General features: G+C 45.5%; 1 protein-coding gene across 3 annotated transcripts in view; it reads right to left on the reverse strand.

Moving 5' to 3' along the window:
* Nucleotides 1-13,129, reverse strand: part of LOC133343139 (cilium assembly protein DZIP1L-like) — a 48,941-nt gene continuing 35,812 nt past the window's right edge. The window contains exons 14-21 of one of the 3 annotated variants that reach the window (XM_061552629.1): nt 12,379-12,435; nt 11,252-11,367; nt 10,170-10,527; nt 9,549-9,723; nt 6,479-6,702; nt 5,552-5,670; nt 4,806-5,022; nt 1-3,372 (exon numbers count right to left, since the gene is read on the reverse strand). In XM_061552629.1, coding sequence (XP_061408613.1) covers nt 3,275-3,372; nt 4,806-5,022; nt 5,552-5,670; nt 6,479-6,702; nt 9,549-9,723; nt 10,170-10,527; nt 11,252-11,367; nt 12,379-12,435 — 1,364 coding nt within the window. In that variant the 3' untranslated portion in view covers nt 1-3,274. The remainder of the gene's footprint in view (nt 3,373-4,805; nt 5,023-5,551; nt 5,671-6,478; nt 6,703-9,548; nt 9,724-10,169; nt 10,528-11,251; nt 11,368-12,378; nt 12,436-13,129) is intronic. The other 2 variants (XM_061552630.1, XM_061552631.1) reach the window with 2 other exon arrangements.

The following is a 13,129-nucleotide window of genomic DNA, read 5'->3' on the forward strand; positions in this document are numbered from 1 at the left end:
ACTGAACCACTTTATTGAAATTTGATTCTACGAGGTGGGAGACACATCGAAAATGTTACCAGCAAAGCGAAGAAATTGTGCAGTTATTAACTCGTACATTACTGTATAACCGTAAACAATTGTCATGTTGGTGACAAGGTGATAAACATTTCAAAATGTACCAAAAGCAAATATGGTTCCAGAATTAGATCAGTATTCTATCCAGATATTGTGGGTTATATCTGTACGGCAAAGCAACATTCACAATATAAATTTATTCTAATGTACCTATGTGTCACGGTTACACTTAAAAAAACAACTTTCATGATCTGACCTGCAATGTGCAAGAATATATGAAGCAATTTGTTGATATGTTGTAAATGTGCTTGACAGAACAAAAACTACACCAGAGTACAGTATGGGAATGTGGGACACCTGTCAGAAGTTAACGTTAGAGACACATCACAAAGACAGCCCAAACCAAGCAGTAAGATTCCTCTGCCAAATGTTGAGGTTAAAAGTGAAATTATGCATAGCTCTTGTTTAATCCACTGCCCAATGAAGGCCTCCCCATGCCATGCGAGTCATGAGGATTGTTTGACCCCTTACTTCACCACGCTGATCAGTGTGGGTGGTGATTGGGAGGGGACACGACCCGTTATTGATTGCTGCCGATGTCCGCCGTAGCCGGGAATTGAATTCAGCAGTCGTATGCAGACTGAGTGCACCACCACTCCCACGTTTTGAAGAACCTATTACAAAATTAGTTCGGGAGCCTCTTGCCACATACAATACGAGTGTATTTAACCAAATCCCTTACGAGTTGATTTACGAATAGAACTCCTTTCATATAATGTTTAACTATTGTAGAGTTAAAAGTATCCGAGGTACTGTAGTATTGTACATTATTGCAATGAGTTTGAATCCACGCAAGTCTTTGTACAACTAAAATCCCACATTATATATCATATAACGGTTACTTTTGGACAGGACTTGAATTTTGTACAGGGTTTCAAATCCCCATAATTGTTTAGAAAAGTTATATTGGAGTTTTGTCTTAATAAAATACCTGTTTCACGTGCAAAAACTGCTCGCTTGCACTGAAATGGATGTAAAAAAACAAGGCAAAAGTGGCTTACATATTGACTTTCTTAACTTTCTCTGCACAGGTCTGACACACAAAACACAGCACTCACTTGCCAATAAGATATTTAAAAAAGTGAATAATCACGAACCCAGAGACATTTAACTTCAAACAGAAAAATAAATAAAAAAGAAGACACTCAAATGTATTTTTAAAATGTAAAAAAGATTATCTTAGATGGCAACACCATAACTATCATATATGTATACACACGTAACCAGTCCCAACATCGATAGTGTTTTTACACCATACAATATGAAGTACCTGAATAAATCATGGGAATGTGATACTGCCTTTTACAAAGCATTATGAATACAACTTTGAAATAAGGTACCACTTTACCACACAGTACTACTGCAAGTACAACGATGATATTCTATTGCATTCGTACCACTTAATTTGTTCCTGAGAAATATTTTCACACATTAGCACGCCCTGTTATCGATTGTCCTAAGTTATGTAGCGTAGTGTTGTACATGCTAATCTGCACATACTCTCTCTAGTGTTGTGCCAACCTACATCGTACCTCGCCAAATTAGTAATTCTTGTTTCCTGTGTTAAGTTTGCCTCTGATGTTGTGTTCTACCTTGTGTAGTATTTGTGTGAGCCCCCACGATTTAGGTTTGCCCAAATAGTGTTGTGTTAAACCGCACAATACATCACGATATACCGTTGTACTGTGCAAATTTCTGTTGTGTTCAAATAGCTATTGCATCATCCTGCTATCACACCATACACTATATGTGATGTTGTTTTTGCTCCTGGAGTAGTGAGCTAGCATCTGCAGTGTTATTAGCCCAAATCGTGTTGTTATCCTCTGTAGTGTTAGATAGCCTCTGCCCCATTATCCTATCCTCTGTGTTGTTATCTGCTGTGGTGCTGGGCTAGGCTCTGAGGTGTTGTAAGTGCCTATAGTACTGATTTGTGAGCAAATGTAATGCTCAGATTGGAATGTGATAGTCCCTGTAAAGTGAAATCTCATTACGACGTACGTACGTTTTATACTTTATAATGAAAATACTATAATTTGAAATGACAATAAAATGTGCAAAATAGGCCAATAAGACGAGACAACAGAGAAGCTCAATGTCCATAGCACAGTGGTTTCTCAATTTGTTAAGTTTGCCACCCTACCGACCAAAGAAATCAGAATTTTTGTTCGCCTTGGCTCGACTAACACGCTCTGAGAAATTAAATTGGTCCACAGGGCAATGCCAAACCTATATATATATATATAACTTTAACAGTGTAACGAGTGCTGCAACGCGTGTTGGCTTTACTGAACCAGTTTGCACGGCACTGCCATTGTCAATAGCTGTGAAGCTACCACATTTAATTGGCTGCATCATGACCATGCTTTACGATGGTGAGATATACGTTGTAAAAATAGTGATTTCTTGCTCAAATTAGCGTTTTATGTGGAGTTCGTTTCCCGTTTACAGCTCTAAGCCAGTCGTTCTTATGGCGGGGGCGAGTGTATCCATAGGACAGGGATAAGACTGGTCCACAAAGTGGTTCTCATGTAGTGCCAAGTAAAAAAAACGACCAGAACTTCCAAATAATGTTAATCTGATATGAAAATAAATATGAAGTACATTCTTTGTAAACATTTTTAACGTTATTTATGCCGTACATCTTCTGGGGATTTTTACTAAATATGTTCATGCAAAAAGTATGTTAGTCTGAGGGACGTTACAATGAGATTTCATCGCAGTGCGTATTTAGCCTCTATGGTGCTGTTGCTGTGGTGTTCCTCTAGCACCCGTGCCACAGTATGCTTAGACCCCTTTGTTACCCATTTTCTATTGGCACATCCGAGTGGTTTTCTACTTGCTATGTGCCGTGCCAAGCCATGCTGGCCTCACGAGACATCTGCATCTGGCTGGGGGCCAAGCAAGACCAGGAGCATGGCTACAGGACCTGTCCATTATGTCTGTGATGTCAGTGAGTTCACTGTGAAGACACGGTGGCACTGCATTATTAAAAGACATCTCGACTTATTGCATATGACGTCAAGCGGCACGGCTCGGCTTCGGTCGTGAAAAAGCAACCTGGTGCCTCGTGAGTTGCGCCGGACTGGCTCAGTACGGCCCTGGAATGGCTTGGTGGTTGTGCAGTGGAAAAAGGGTATTAGATCCACGGGGTTGGAGTTCAGGACAACTCCAGGTCGGAGAAGTCATCGTTGGTCCAGTCTGTGACGGTAACCAGGCTGCTCTTCAGAGTGCTGCCTGACCCTTGCTCCTTCAAACCTGTGCAGCACACAGTCGGCACAAGGATCCTCCATTTCATCTTACAGACTGGGGTGGGGGGGCAAGTGCCCTGTAGCAAGCAGCAAGCACCGACTGTTACTTTATTGGTCCAGCACACGACTCGCCCCCCTCCCCTCATGATTCCATGAATTGTCACAATTTAGGGCTGTGATTCACTTAAAAATGTATCTTTTATAACAGTGTGGTGGATATAGCAACTCTAGAAGCTGATAGGTTACATAAACCATAACATACAATACACGAATGGAAAATAACCGATTCTCCCATATGATTCGATGCGTGCATTGTGAGTGTAGGAACACATTTGAACAGGTGAATGCATGCTTTGTTATAGGCCGAGTATAGCTGTAAGCAGACTGCTTCACTCGCAATCGAAAGGATGCGTGTTGAAATCCATCATCTGCCTGGGGTAGATAAAACGAATACCACTGTTGTGACACAAAACAATTTCGATCATTTGGCTGCTATAACTGTCCACTTTGTTGAGCTATCATTTGTGGCCAGGTCTCTTCTGAAAAAGATGCTAATAGCTCAGTGGGCTTAACCTGGTGAAAAAAAAAGTGTTTAGTTTTAGTTTTTTTTGTGATTCGCTTACCTTTCCTATATTTTGCACTCATATCGTGTTTATGTATTGTTTGTTCTTGATTTGAAGCTTTCGTGACTGCAGGAATCCATACTCTTTGTTTGTTGTTGTAACTTTCTGACCCGCCCCTAATGTACATCTGTGAAAAATATCTTTATAACTCATGGATTCCTCCAGTATAAAGATTCTGATTATTCTGCAGTGACAGAATGGGCGTGTGAATGTGTGTCCTGCCAACGATAATTGAAAGTCCTTTTGGGCGCTCAGTAAAGAAAAGAATCCCCACCCCTGCCCCCACACCCTATCCCTTCCCCCGCACCTCCAATTTGTCCCTCACCCGCACCTCCGATTAGCACGGTCGGTTACGTACGGTGCAAAAGATGTTCAACATACGTACATACATATGTTGACGAGTGGAGTGCTGACGTCAGGTGACACTCGCCTCGGGGGAATGCCGTCAGGGTAAAGTGACGTCATGCCCCCCGGGGTATTTGAGGGGAGACCCGTGACGTGGACGGGGTCTTCGCCGAGAGTCAGAGGAGTGAGTGGTTAGGAAGGGGCTCCGGGATAGCGGGTAGAGAGCCAGGCTAAGGGGCTACTTTACCCGGCTGGCCGAGTTGGCTGAATCCTTGGTCAGTGCTGTGGGAAGAGCCCGATAGCCTGGTGGGGTATAGGGAACTCCCAGTACCCTTCCCCTGGGGAGCTTAGTTAATAACCGTTGTATTAACCCCTTCCCCCGAGTTAAGCGTAAGCCCTGAATAAACAGTTTGGCGTCAGCCCCTACACGGCCGGCTTCAGCGTCCTTTTCTACCACACAACACATACACACCCGTGAGTGTCTCACCAGCCTTGGAAGTGGAGGTGATGGGCACAGCGGTTGAGTGTGGCTGCCCCGGCGAAGATGCGCCCTTGCGTGGGGCCGGCACGGGTCCCGACCGTGCCGTAGCCCGTCCTCCTACGGGTACGTCTTCCAGCGACGAGATGTCCCAGTTGTCCTCTTCGTCATCCGCCTCGTTCACGCGTTTCTGTCCCGCGGCGGAACTCGCCTGCCGAGGCAGAGAAGAAGGAAAATTGCTTTCATAGGGGCCAGGTGTGACACTTGCAATAGAACTTTTACACTTTTACTACTGCGTAGGTGTTTGTGGCGGTGCCGTTTTGGTTGTCCCACATGTTGTCGTCCCGCATGATGTCCAATGTCTCGAAGTTTTTTAAGAAGTTCGCAGCATGTGTTGAACAATATGCGGTACAACACGAAAACATATCGGAGAGCTTTTGGATTCTTTTAAATTAAATTCTATGGCTTTGACAAGCCATGAAACAGTGATTTTGACATAAAGTTTCTCTATACATTGCTTTGGTTTCTTCATGTATTTTACCATAGATGTGTGTGACACCACTCAATAACAGGTTTCTTATACAGTCACCATTCACTCCAGCTATCGGTTTTGCTGACATTCTCTTCTCAAAGCTTTATTGATATGCTTTGGTTGAGGTCACCGTATGAATCACTGCCCACCTGCATCGCAGCTTTTTCACCCTTGTTTGGCTCTGTGCGTGGTGACATCAGCACCTCACCTTGCTGGGATTATGGCTTGGTGTGGAGGTAATCACGTGGACTCCGCCCGGTGGTTTTTTACTTCCAGGCTTGCTGAGTTGCCGCTCTATTTTTTGGCTTAAAATCTGCACCTTCTCCCCTACAGTATTCACACATACACACACAGACACGTGAATGGATGGACAGTGACACGCTGGCAGAAAGGCAAGATGGACTGACAAATGGGCACAGACAGATACAATAAAGCTTCTACTTAGTTTCTATGATGAGTTTCTTAGCAATCTTTATAAGTTCATGTTGACGTTGGTGAATGAGACAGTGGACAGCTTCAGGAATAGCCTGGTAATGAATATCTGAAATGCTGCTAGCAAATGATCAACGCAGGCATTGGCGTTACTGAGTGGTCGATAATGTTATACTGGTGACCACAAGCAATATTTTGGCTGTTCTTAATTGTCCATTAGTGTAGGAGATAGCTACATCTGCCGTGCGATATTCGGGTGCAGTTCAACACAGACAACAGACGAACTGACAGATGGGAACAGACATGCATAATAAATGACATGCAGACAGACAGAGAGATGAACAGACACAAACAACAGATGCAATACAACTGTAGCACTCGAGTATGTACTTCTGTTTAAAAAACAAAATCCTTCAACTTGCGCTGACCACAACCCTCTCCATCCATTCTCTGTCAAACGATATTCACCCCTCTATGTACAGCATAATATTTATACTTCATAAGCAAATAATTAATGGCACTGACTTGCATTTTAATACATTCGCATCGGATTTGCAGATGGATATAAAAACATGCATGCTTATGCCCATAAGCGTATAACAATTGGTGACAGTGGTATACATTGTTGGGGAGGTTGCTTCAAGCAAGTGCCTGTTAAGGGCTGACACACGGCGCAAGCCTGACTGGCGCATTCTTCGCTCACCTTGTGGGGATGGATGGGCGGTGGACTGGGGCTTTTTCTGTCCGGGGATGGTAATGGACTCTAGCTCGCTGCCATCGGACCACTCCTCGGCCAGCTGGCGCGCGATTCGCCCATTTGTGGATGGCTCCCTCTCAGCCGTTCGGGTGGCAGGGCCGTCGTGTTTACGGATGGCCGGTGGACTTGTGCTAATGTCAGAGTCGTCGTCTGACGTGAAGGGAGGGGTGCTGAGGCGACAAGGCAATTTGTTGACCATGTGCATGGTGTGTGTACGACTTACCTATCAATTAAAGGAAGCATATATGTATATATATAAGCACAATATGTCAAGCATAGAAAATACAAAATACTACGTTCATATTCAAAAGTATCAATGCATGCACACAGTATAAGCTGTTCAGCACACTCGAGTACTTCACTCACAATTGAAATGTCACAAGTTAGATTCTTGTCACGGGTTATGAGTCCTGTCCCTTCAGATTGGGTAAAATAAGCAGGAACTGTTAAAACTGCACTACGTCTATGGAAAGTCAACAGTGGTTCGGCCTGCAAAGAGATTGATCCCCATCACTAAAATGTAGCATTTCCGCTCATTGCCAGGATACAAAGTAGAAACCCAAACAATCAGTGCGCTTTTGAATATCTACTCGTCAGGTATGATGCAGGGCGAAAGGAAAGTGATTGAAGGAAAATAATAGCACAAACACCCCCACCAGTGACATCACAGCAAAACAGTGCAACCAAGTACAAGACAGACCCCAACCAGACACCATGCTAGGATCCAGAAAACAATGTCACAACAACAAAATTGGTGGGTCGAGTTAACATGCGGGCGTGCCAAGGAAGTCACCCCAACCATCAGCCCTGGCCCAGCCAGCTAGCCTGTCCGCAAACCAATGAGACAGCCAGCCAGTCAGTTAGCCAACTGTGCAATTAAACAGTCAGGCATCTTAAAATGCCAGCCTGTTTGCCAGTTGAATTGCGAGTTAGCCAACTGGTCATTCACAGAGGCACCCAGCCAGTTATCAAGTTGGGCGGGTCAGAATCTCTATTAGCCACCAAACCAGGCAGCCAGTCAGTCTATCAGTTAATCAGCTAGGCAAGTGAAAGGCCAGTTAGCCAATTCAAGCAGCCATTTAACCAAATGACCAACTAGCAATCCAGTTAGCAAACCAGCTAGCCGACCACCCTGCTTGTCAGCAAACTTACCAGAAACCTGTCTAGCGAGCCAGTTAGCTGACCTGATGGAAAGGTGACGAACCTGTTTTTTTGTGAACCACTGAATGTAAAATGAGTAAACAGCCAGTGACCCCTGAGTCAATGCCCAATGAATGTGCTTGGCAACATCAGGCACACGCGGTTACTGGTGGTGCGTCAGAATTAACAAAAGAAAATGCACACAAGTGCGCATGCAGGAAAATAAAATGCCCAACCATATTCTGCACTGTATTACTGAAAAGCAGAACACATCCGTTACCAAGGCAATTATTTCCTGCAATACTGCGATCAGAGGCAACATTAATTCAGCTCAATTTCTGAGCATGAAAACAATAATACCCAGATAACTGAATTACCTTTTTGGTTGTTTATGTATTTATGTTTCATTTATGTTAATGTAGTTAATGTAATGGTCGCAGGATTGAAGGAAACAAATTCAACATTGTCATCAAGAACAGAACGTCATTCACAAAATGCAAGCCAACCAATCTGAACGCACTTACGCAAACGACACTGATCTTGGCTTCTGCCTGTGTCTGCAGGCACGTGGGTGTGGGTTTGTGTTGGTTGTGTGCATGAGAGTACATCGGAGTGAGCACGACACATAGGCCATGGTCAGACACCATGAACTGGTTTAAATGGAATGACTTAAGAAACGTGAACGTCAATGAGAATGAACACAAGCATACACATACAGATATATAAGTGTAGCATGTACACATACGAGTGTTTTATATAAAAGCAGAAAGATAAAACACTTAACCTCATAGACTGTCGTAAAAAGTGAAGCTAAGCAAGCACGAACTGTGACATTAGGGAGAACAAATGTCTTCAGTGTAATCTCAGAAGTTGGTGTACTCCATACATTCACTTATATTTGTATGTCTCGAATGTCTGAGGTCTATCCTATGAACTTCAGACGATCATTATAATTCACCAGTGGATTCATTTGTCCATGTTTACTCAATTCTGTATTACTATAGCCGACGCTTCCACACGCGCATACAAATCTAACTCATGCATATATACAAGACAAATACACACACAACTACCGCCATTCACCACTAAGTGGTGGTGACGTCACCACGGTGCTTGTGCACGTTAAGGCCACGTGAAGTGTCGAACACCCGCCAACAGGTCATGGGATAGACCCAGGTGCCATGGGTCGGCTGACTGAGATGACTGGCCAATGCACCACCTGTGCCCCCTACTGTGCCAACTTGCTGTGTTTTAGCCACCCGGCGCGCCGCTCGTTGTTGTGAGCATCACTCCGCTGCCCTCCGTTGTTGCTGCAGTGTGACTGCCTCTAACTGCCCAGTAGTGTCTTTCACGAGCCTCCTCCACAGAGGCCGATCTTGACACCGCTGGTACCACTCATCGGCAAGTCCACTCAGCTCCACATCCTTTTGTACCAGGTCACTCTATCTCTGTGATGTGCCCATTTAGCCCCTGTATCCAACCGAAAAGCTGTTAAGGCATGCGGTGGCTGGGCATGCGGGCTACATGACCCAGCCAACGCAGCCTTGCCTGTCGGAGGAACTCACCGATGGGACTTTGTTAAGATCTTTCAAGAATTTGTGAGCTCCTCACACAATCCAGCCTGGATAAACCCAAAATTGATCGAAGGCAGACCAGCCTAAATGTTTCTAATCGGCGAAAATGTTCCATTAGGGGGGTCCACGTTTCGCAGGCATCGCGAAGGTAGGACATGATTGTGGCTGAGAAGACCCAAAGCTTCGTGTGGAGCGACAAACCAGGTAGCTTCCACACAGCGTTATGCAGCCAAAATACACACACACACAAAAGCATACTGTTGCACACACTCGTGTGTGCGTGGCGGTTCCCATAAACGCACCTCACGTTGCCAGCTGGGGTGCGGGCATTGGATGTCTTTCCAGAGTCCGCCTTTGCTCCGGGTTTTCCTGCGGCCTGTTTGCCGGGCGATCTGGGTTTGGCCGCCACGTTTGCCGCTGCCGGCCTTGAGTAGATCACCTTGGTCTGCGGCCCCGGGGAGCCACGTCGGGGATTTCCTGCAAAAGCATTCAAAGGGGGTTCATCAAAAAAAATAACGAGCAGCACGTCTATGCCTCCGCCTACGCTCCCAACATTCACCGACCCCCTCTGTCCATGTCTTGAAGGATGGTCAAACAAACCCCCATGACCCCCCTTCATAGAACAGTAGTGGATGGACTAAAGGGTTGTACGCACACATACATCCTTGTATGACCCAGCAGTGCAGGTCACACAAGCACTGTAAATTCTTCTAGATTTGAAGCTTTCGTGACTGCAAGGATTCATACTCTTAGTTCTTTCGGTAAAGTCACGTAGGTAAAAAATGAAATTAAAATTAATAAAATAAAAATAAAAAAATAAAAACACGACGTTTCGGAGGCAACAGTTTCACCTGAAGACGGAAGCTTGTGTTGCCTCTGAAACGTCGTGATTTTATTCTTTTTACTGTAAATTCTGCCATCACCTTCCGACTTGACGGCCGCCTTTCCAGAGGGGCCCTTCGTTTGTTTGGGGCCGACGCCATTCACGGGCTTGCGGGCCGCGCCCCCGCTAGTGGGTCCTCGGGACCCGGGCCCTCCGGCCGAGCCACCCCCGCGTGCACCGCCACTTTGCCCCCCACGAGGGGCTGTTGTAACCGTCGCCGCGGCCCCGCCGGTGCCGGCCTCCGCCTGCTGCGCTTGCTGCACCCGCTGCTCCAACTGCCGCTTGAGGCGGCGCCGGATGGTGGGCAGGCGTGCGTGTCGGCGCGTCGCTTGCGATCGTTGGGTGCGCAGCACCGACAACGAGGAGAGCAGGACCTGTTGTGAAATCCCTCGAGCGCCCTGCACAAAGCATACACGCGGGATGGTAGAACACGATAGTAGATCTCGCACACATCACCATGATTATTCCCTTACATTAAAACAAATATATATGCAATTTTCCCTATATATTATCTCTCCGTGAGAGATCCAAGTAGATAGAGAACAGCTCACGGAAGCGGATATAACAGAGCTACCTCAGATATCCCTTCAAGTCATCTCTCGGGGCAACAATTTCCCATCCGCCCTGCCACATGAGAGCCATATTTGTTAAATGGCAGTTAACATTTTGTTTCAGTTGTTATAGTAGGAATTTAGCCAAATGAAGTTCAAAACCATATTAATTAGATAACTTTTGTACAGTCACTGTCGACGTCGCTGAGACCATCAGCTCACTTGAGAATCAGACGGTTGCCTGGATGGAACCCAGAATCTCAACTCAGCGTTCTGAACTTCTGAGCCAACTGACCGCCTCTCGCCATTTATATTCCTATTGGCGTATTGGAGTTACACTGTTGTGAGATAATTAAACTCCCTTGCATCAGAGAATGGCCTCTAATATTACCGTCGTCTAAAGCTGTCAGAGAACAATCTCTAAAAATTGCATGGTAGCTCTCACTATGGAGTCACCTTAACAAGCCTCTCTCATGCAATAGGTGGCACTCCTTCATGCACCAGTGTACGTCGACTGTCGAATAATTGAAAACCCAACTGTGGGCAGGAGTAGCTGGTGCAGTGCCCTCACCTGGCGCACGCCCATGCCCTCCAGCTTTTCATCGAGGGCATTCTGAAGGCTGGCGCGCAGCTCCCGCAGCAGGCCCGGGCCTGGTGGCCTCCGCTCGCCCGAGCTCTCCAGCTCCTCTGAGTAGGCGAGGATGGCAGAGAGCAGGGAAGAGGAGGGTGGGGGGAGGGGTCAGGAATCAAAGTCAGAGATCGCTGGGTCACGGGATGCAATATGGGGGTGCTCAGAAAAGGAATGAATGAGATAGGTAAGACATGGATGACGAGAGGAGAGGTGCGTTTAATATAGAGGGATGGGAATACGGAGTGTCAAACAGGAGGGGAATTTGAGAAAGAGGGAGGCTTAAGAGCAGTGGCAGGACCCAGGCAGTACTGTAAGAATAAACACATTGGATGACCCTAATCAGTGATAATCAAGCTACTTTACTGACTGCAATATGTCGCTAACGAGAGTGAGCCGTCTTGTTAATGCACAGCAATTGTCATGAAAATGTTGTCGCTGTAAGTTCCTTGAAGCACTCTTTGTCACCCAATTCCCACTGTCTGTGAAGCCCGATGAGTCTGGTTAAAGTGTCTTCAAGCTCAATTGAGCATGGGCCAGTGGTCATCTATGCTGACATTATTTGTAATCAATGCTTATTTAGCAAGCTTCCATGGTGCAATGGTTCGCACACCAGACTAACAATCCACAGGTCGCTGGATCGATTCAAACTCACAGCATGGAAATTTAAACAGTGGTGCAACGTTCTTAAATACACCCTCCCCATTCACCCAGCAGTATAAATGAGTTCACCACAGTTAGTCGATCCTTAAGTCGCATGTGGTGGGGTAAAGTGTGGCTAAGCCCACCTTCTCCGAGATGTCTGGCCGGCATGGGAAATCAGGCCCAATAACTCATAGGGGAGCTCTCTAGAGGTCCCTCTCATGGAGGCCTTTCTGCCAGCAGCGACATGAGCAAGAAATTGCAGGGCTGCACCTTTACCTTCCACCGTAATTAAGATGCCGAAAAAATTAAGAGGCCGAATACACTCTGAACTGCAGCTCTAAACCGAGGAGGATTTCTCAACAGCAGAGCGAGGAGTCCGAGGGCAGTTGGAGGTTCGAGGGGAGCCAGGAGCCGTAGGGTTTTACCGATGCTGTCGTCTTCCGTGGCCTCCGTGATCGTCTGGAGACTCCTCTCTGCATCAACTGCCATCGACGCGACGCGCGGATTTGGTACCGAGAGGGCGAGCGGCGAAAAGCGAGAATCAAGAGGCAGGGAGTAAAAGACGCGGAGAAGGTGGGAGGTTGGGAAATGTTGTCGGTTAAAATAAAATGGTTAAACAGAATTGGATTTAAATTTAAAAAAACAAAGTCACAAATAGACGAAGAGACTCGGGAATGTTTGGAAGTAAGAAAATAAATTCAGTGAAACCAGAAACCATTTTAAAAAGGAAAATCATGCTTAATAAAAATACAACAAATGTTAAAAAAAATAAACATAAGAAAACATTAAGAAGTGGATTAAAACAGCAATACAATGCAAAGAGTGTATTTGTTAAACTCAAAATATGTATTGTTAAATATCAATGTTACATAAAGTAAACAAGGCCCAAACATCATACAGAAAATACAACATGAAGTGTTAACGCCGTTAGTGAACACAAGTTAGGGGGAAAAGCGAGGCAGCAGGGAGGGGCGAGAGTGAATTAATAAAAATGTGATTAAATCGTAAAATCATTACGTTTCTATGGAGGCACGTGCACACCTTTCATAACTTTTTCATACACATTACGTGTTTTTACATTTTAAAAAATGTTTCACGTGAAGACGGGACGTAGATTTGTGCAAAAGCAATTTAGTACAAAATCCAAAACTGTAATTTGCAAGGATGGTACTATGA

Source organism: Lethenteron reissneri, chromosome 2, assembly GCF_015708825.2.
Source record: "Lethenteron reissneri isolate LAM-NWPU_2019-01 chromosome 2, ASM1570882v1, whole genome shotgun sequence".
NCBI lineage: Eukaryota > Metazoa > Chordata > Hyperoartia > Petromyzontiformes > Petromyzontidae > Lethenteron > Lethenteron reissneri.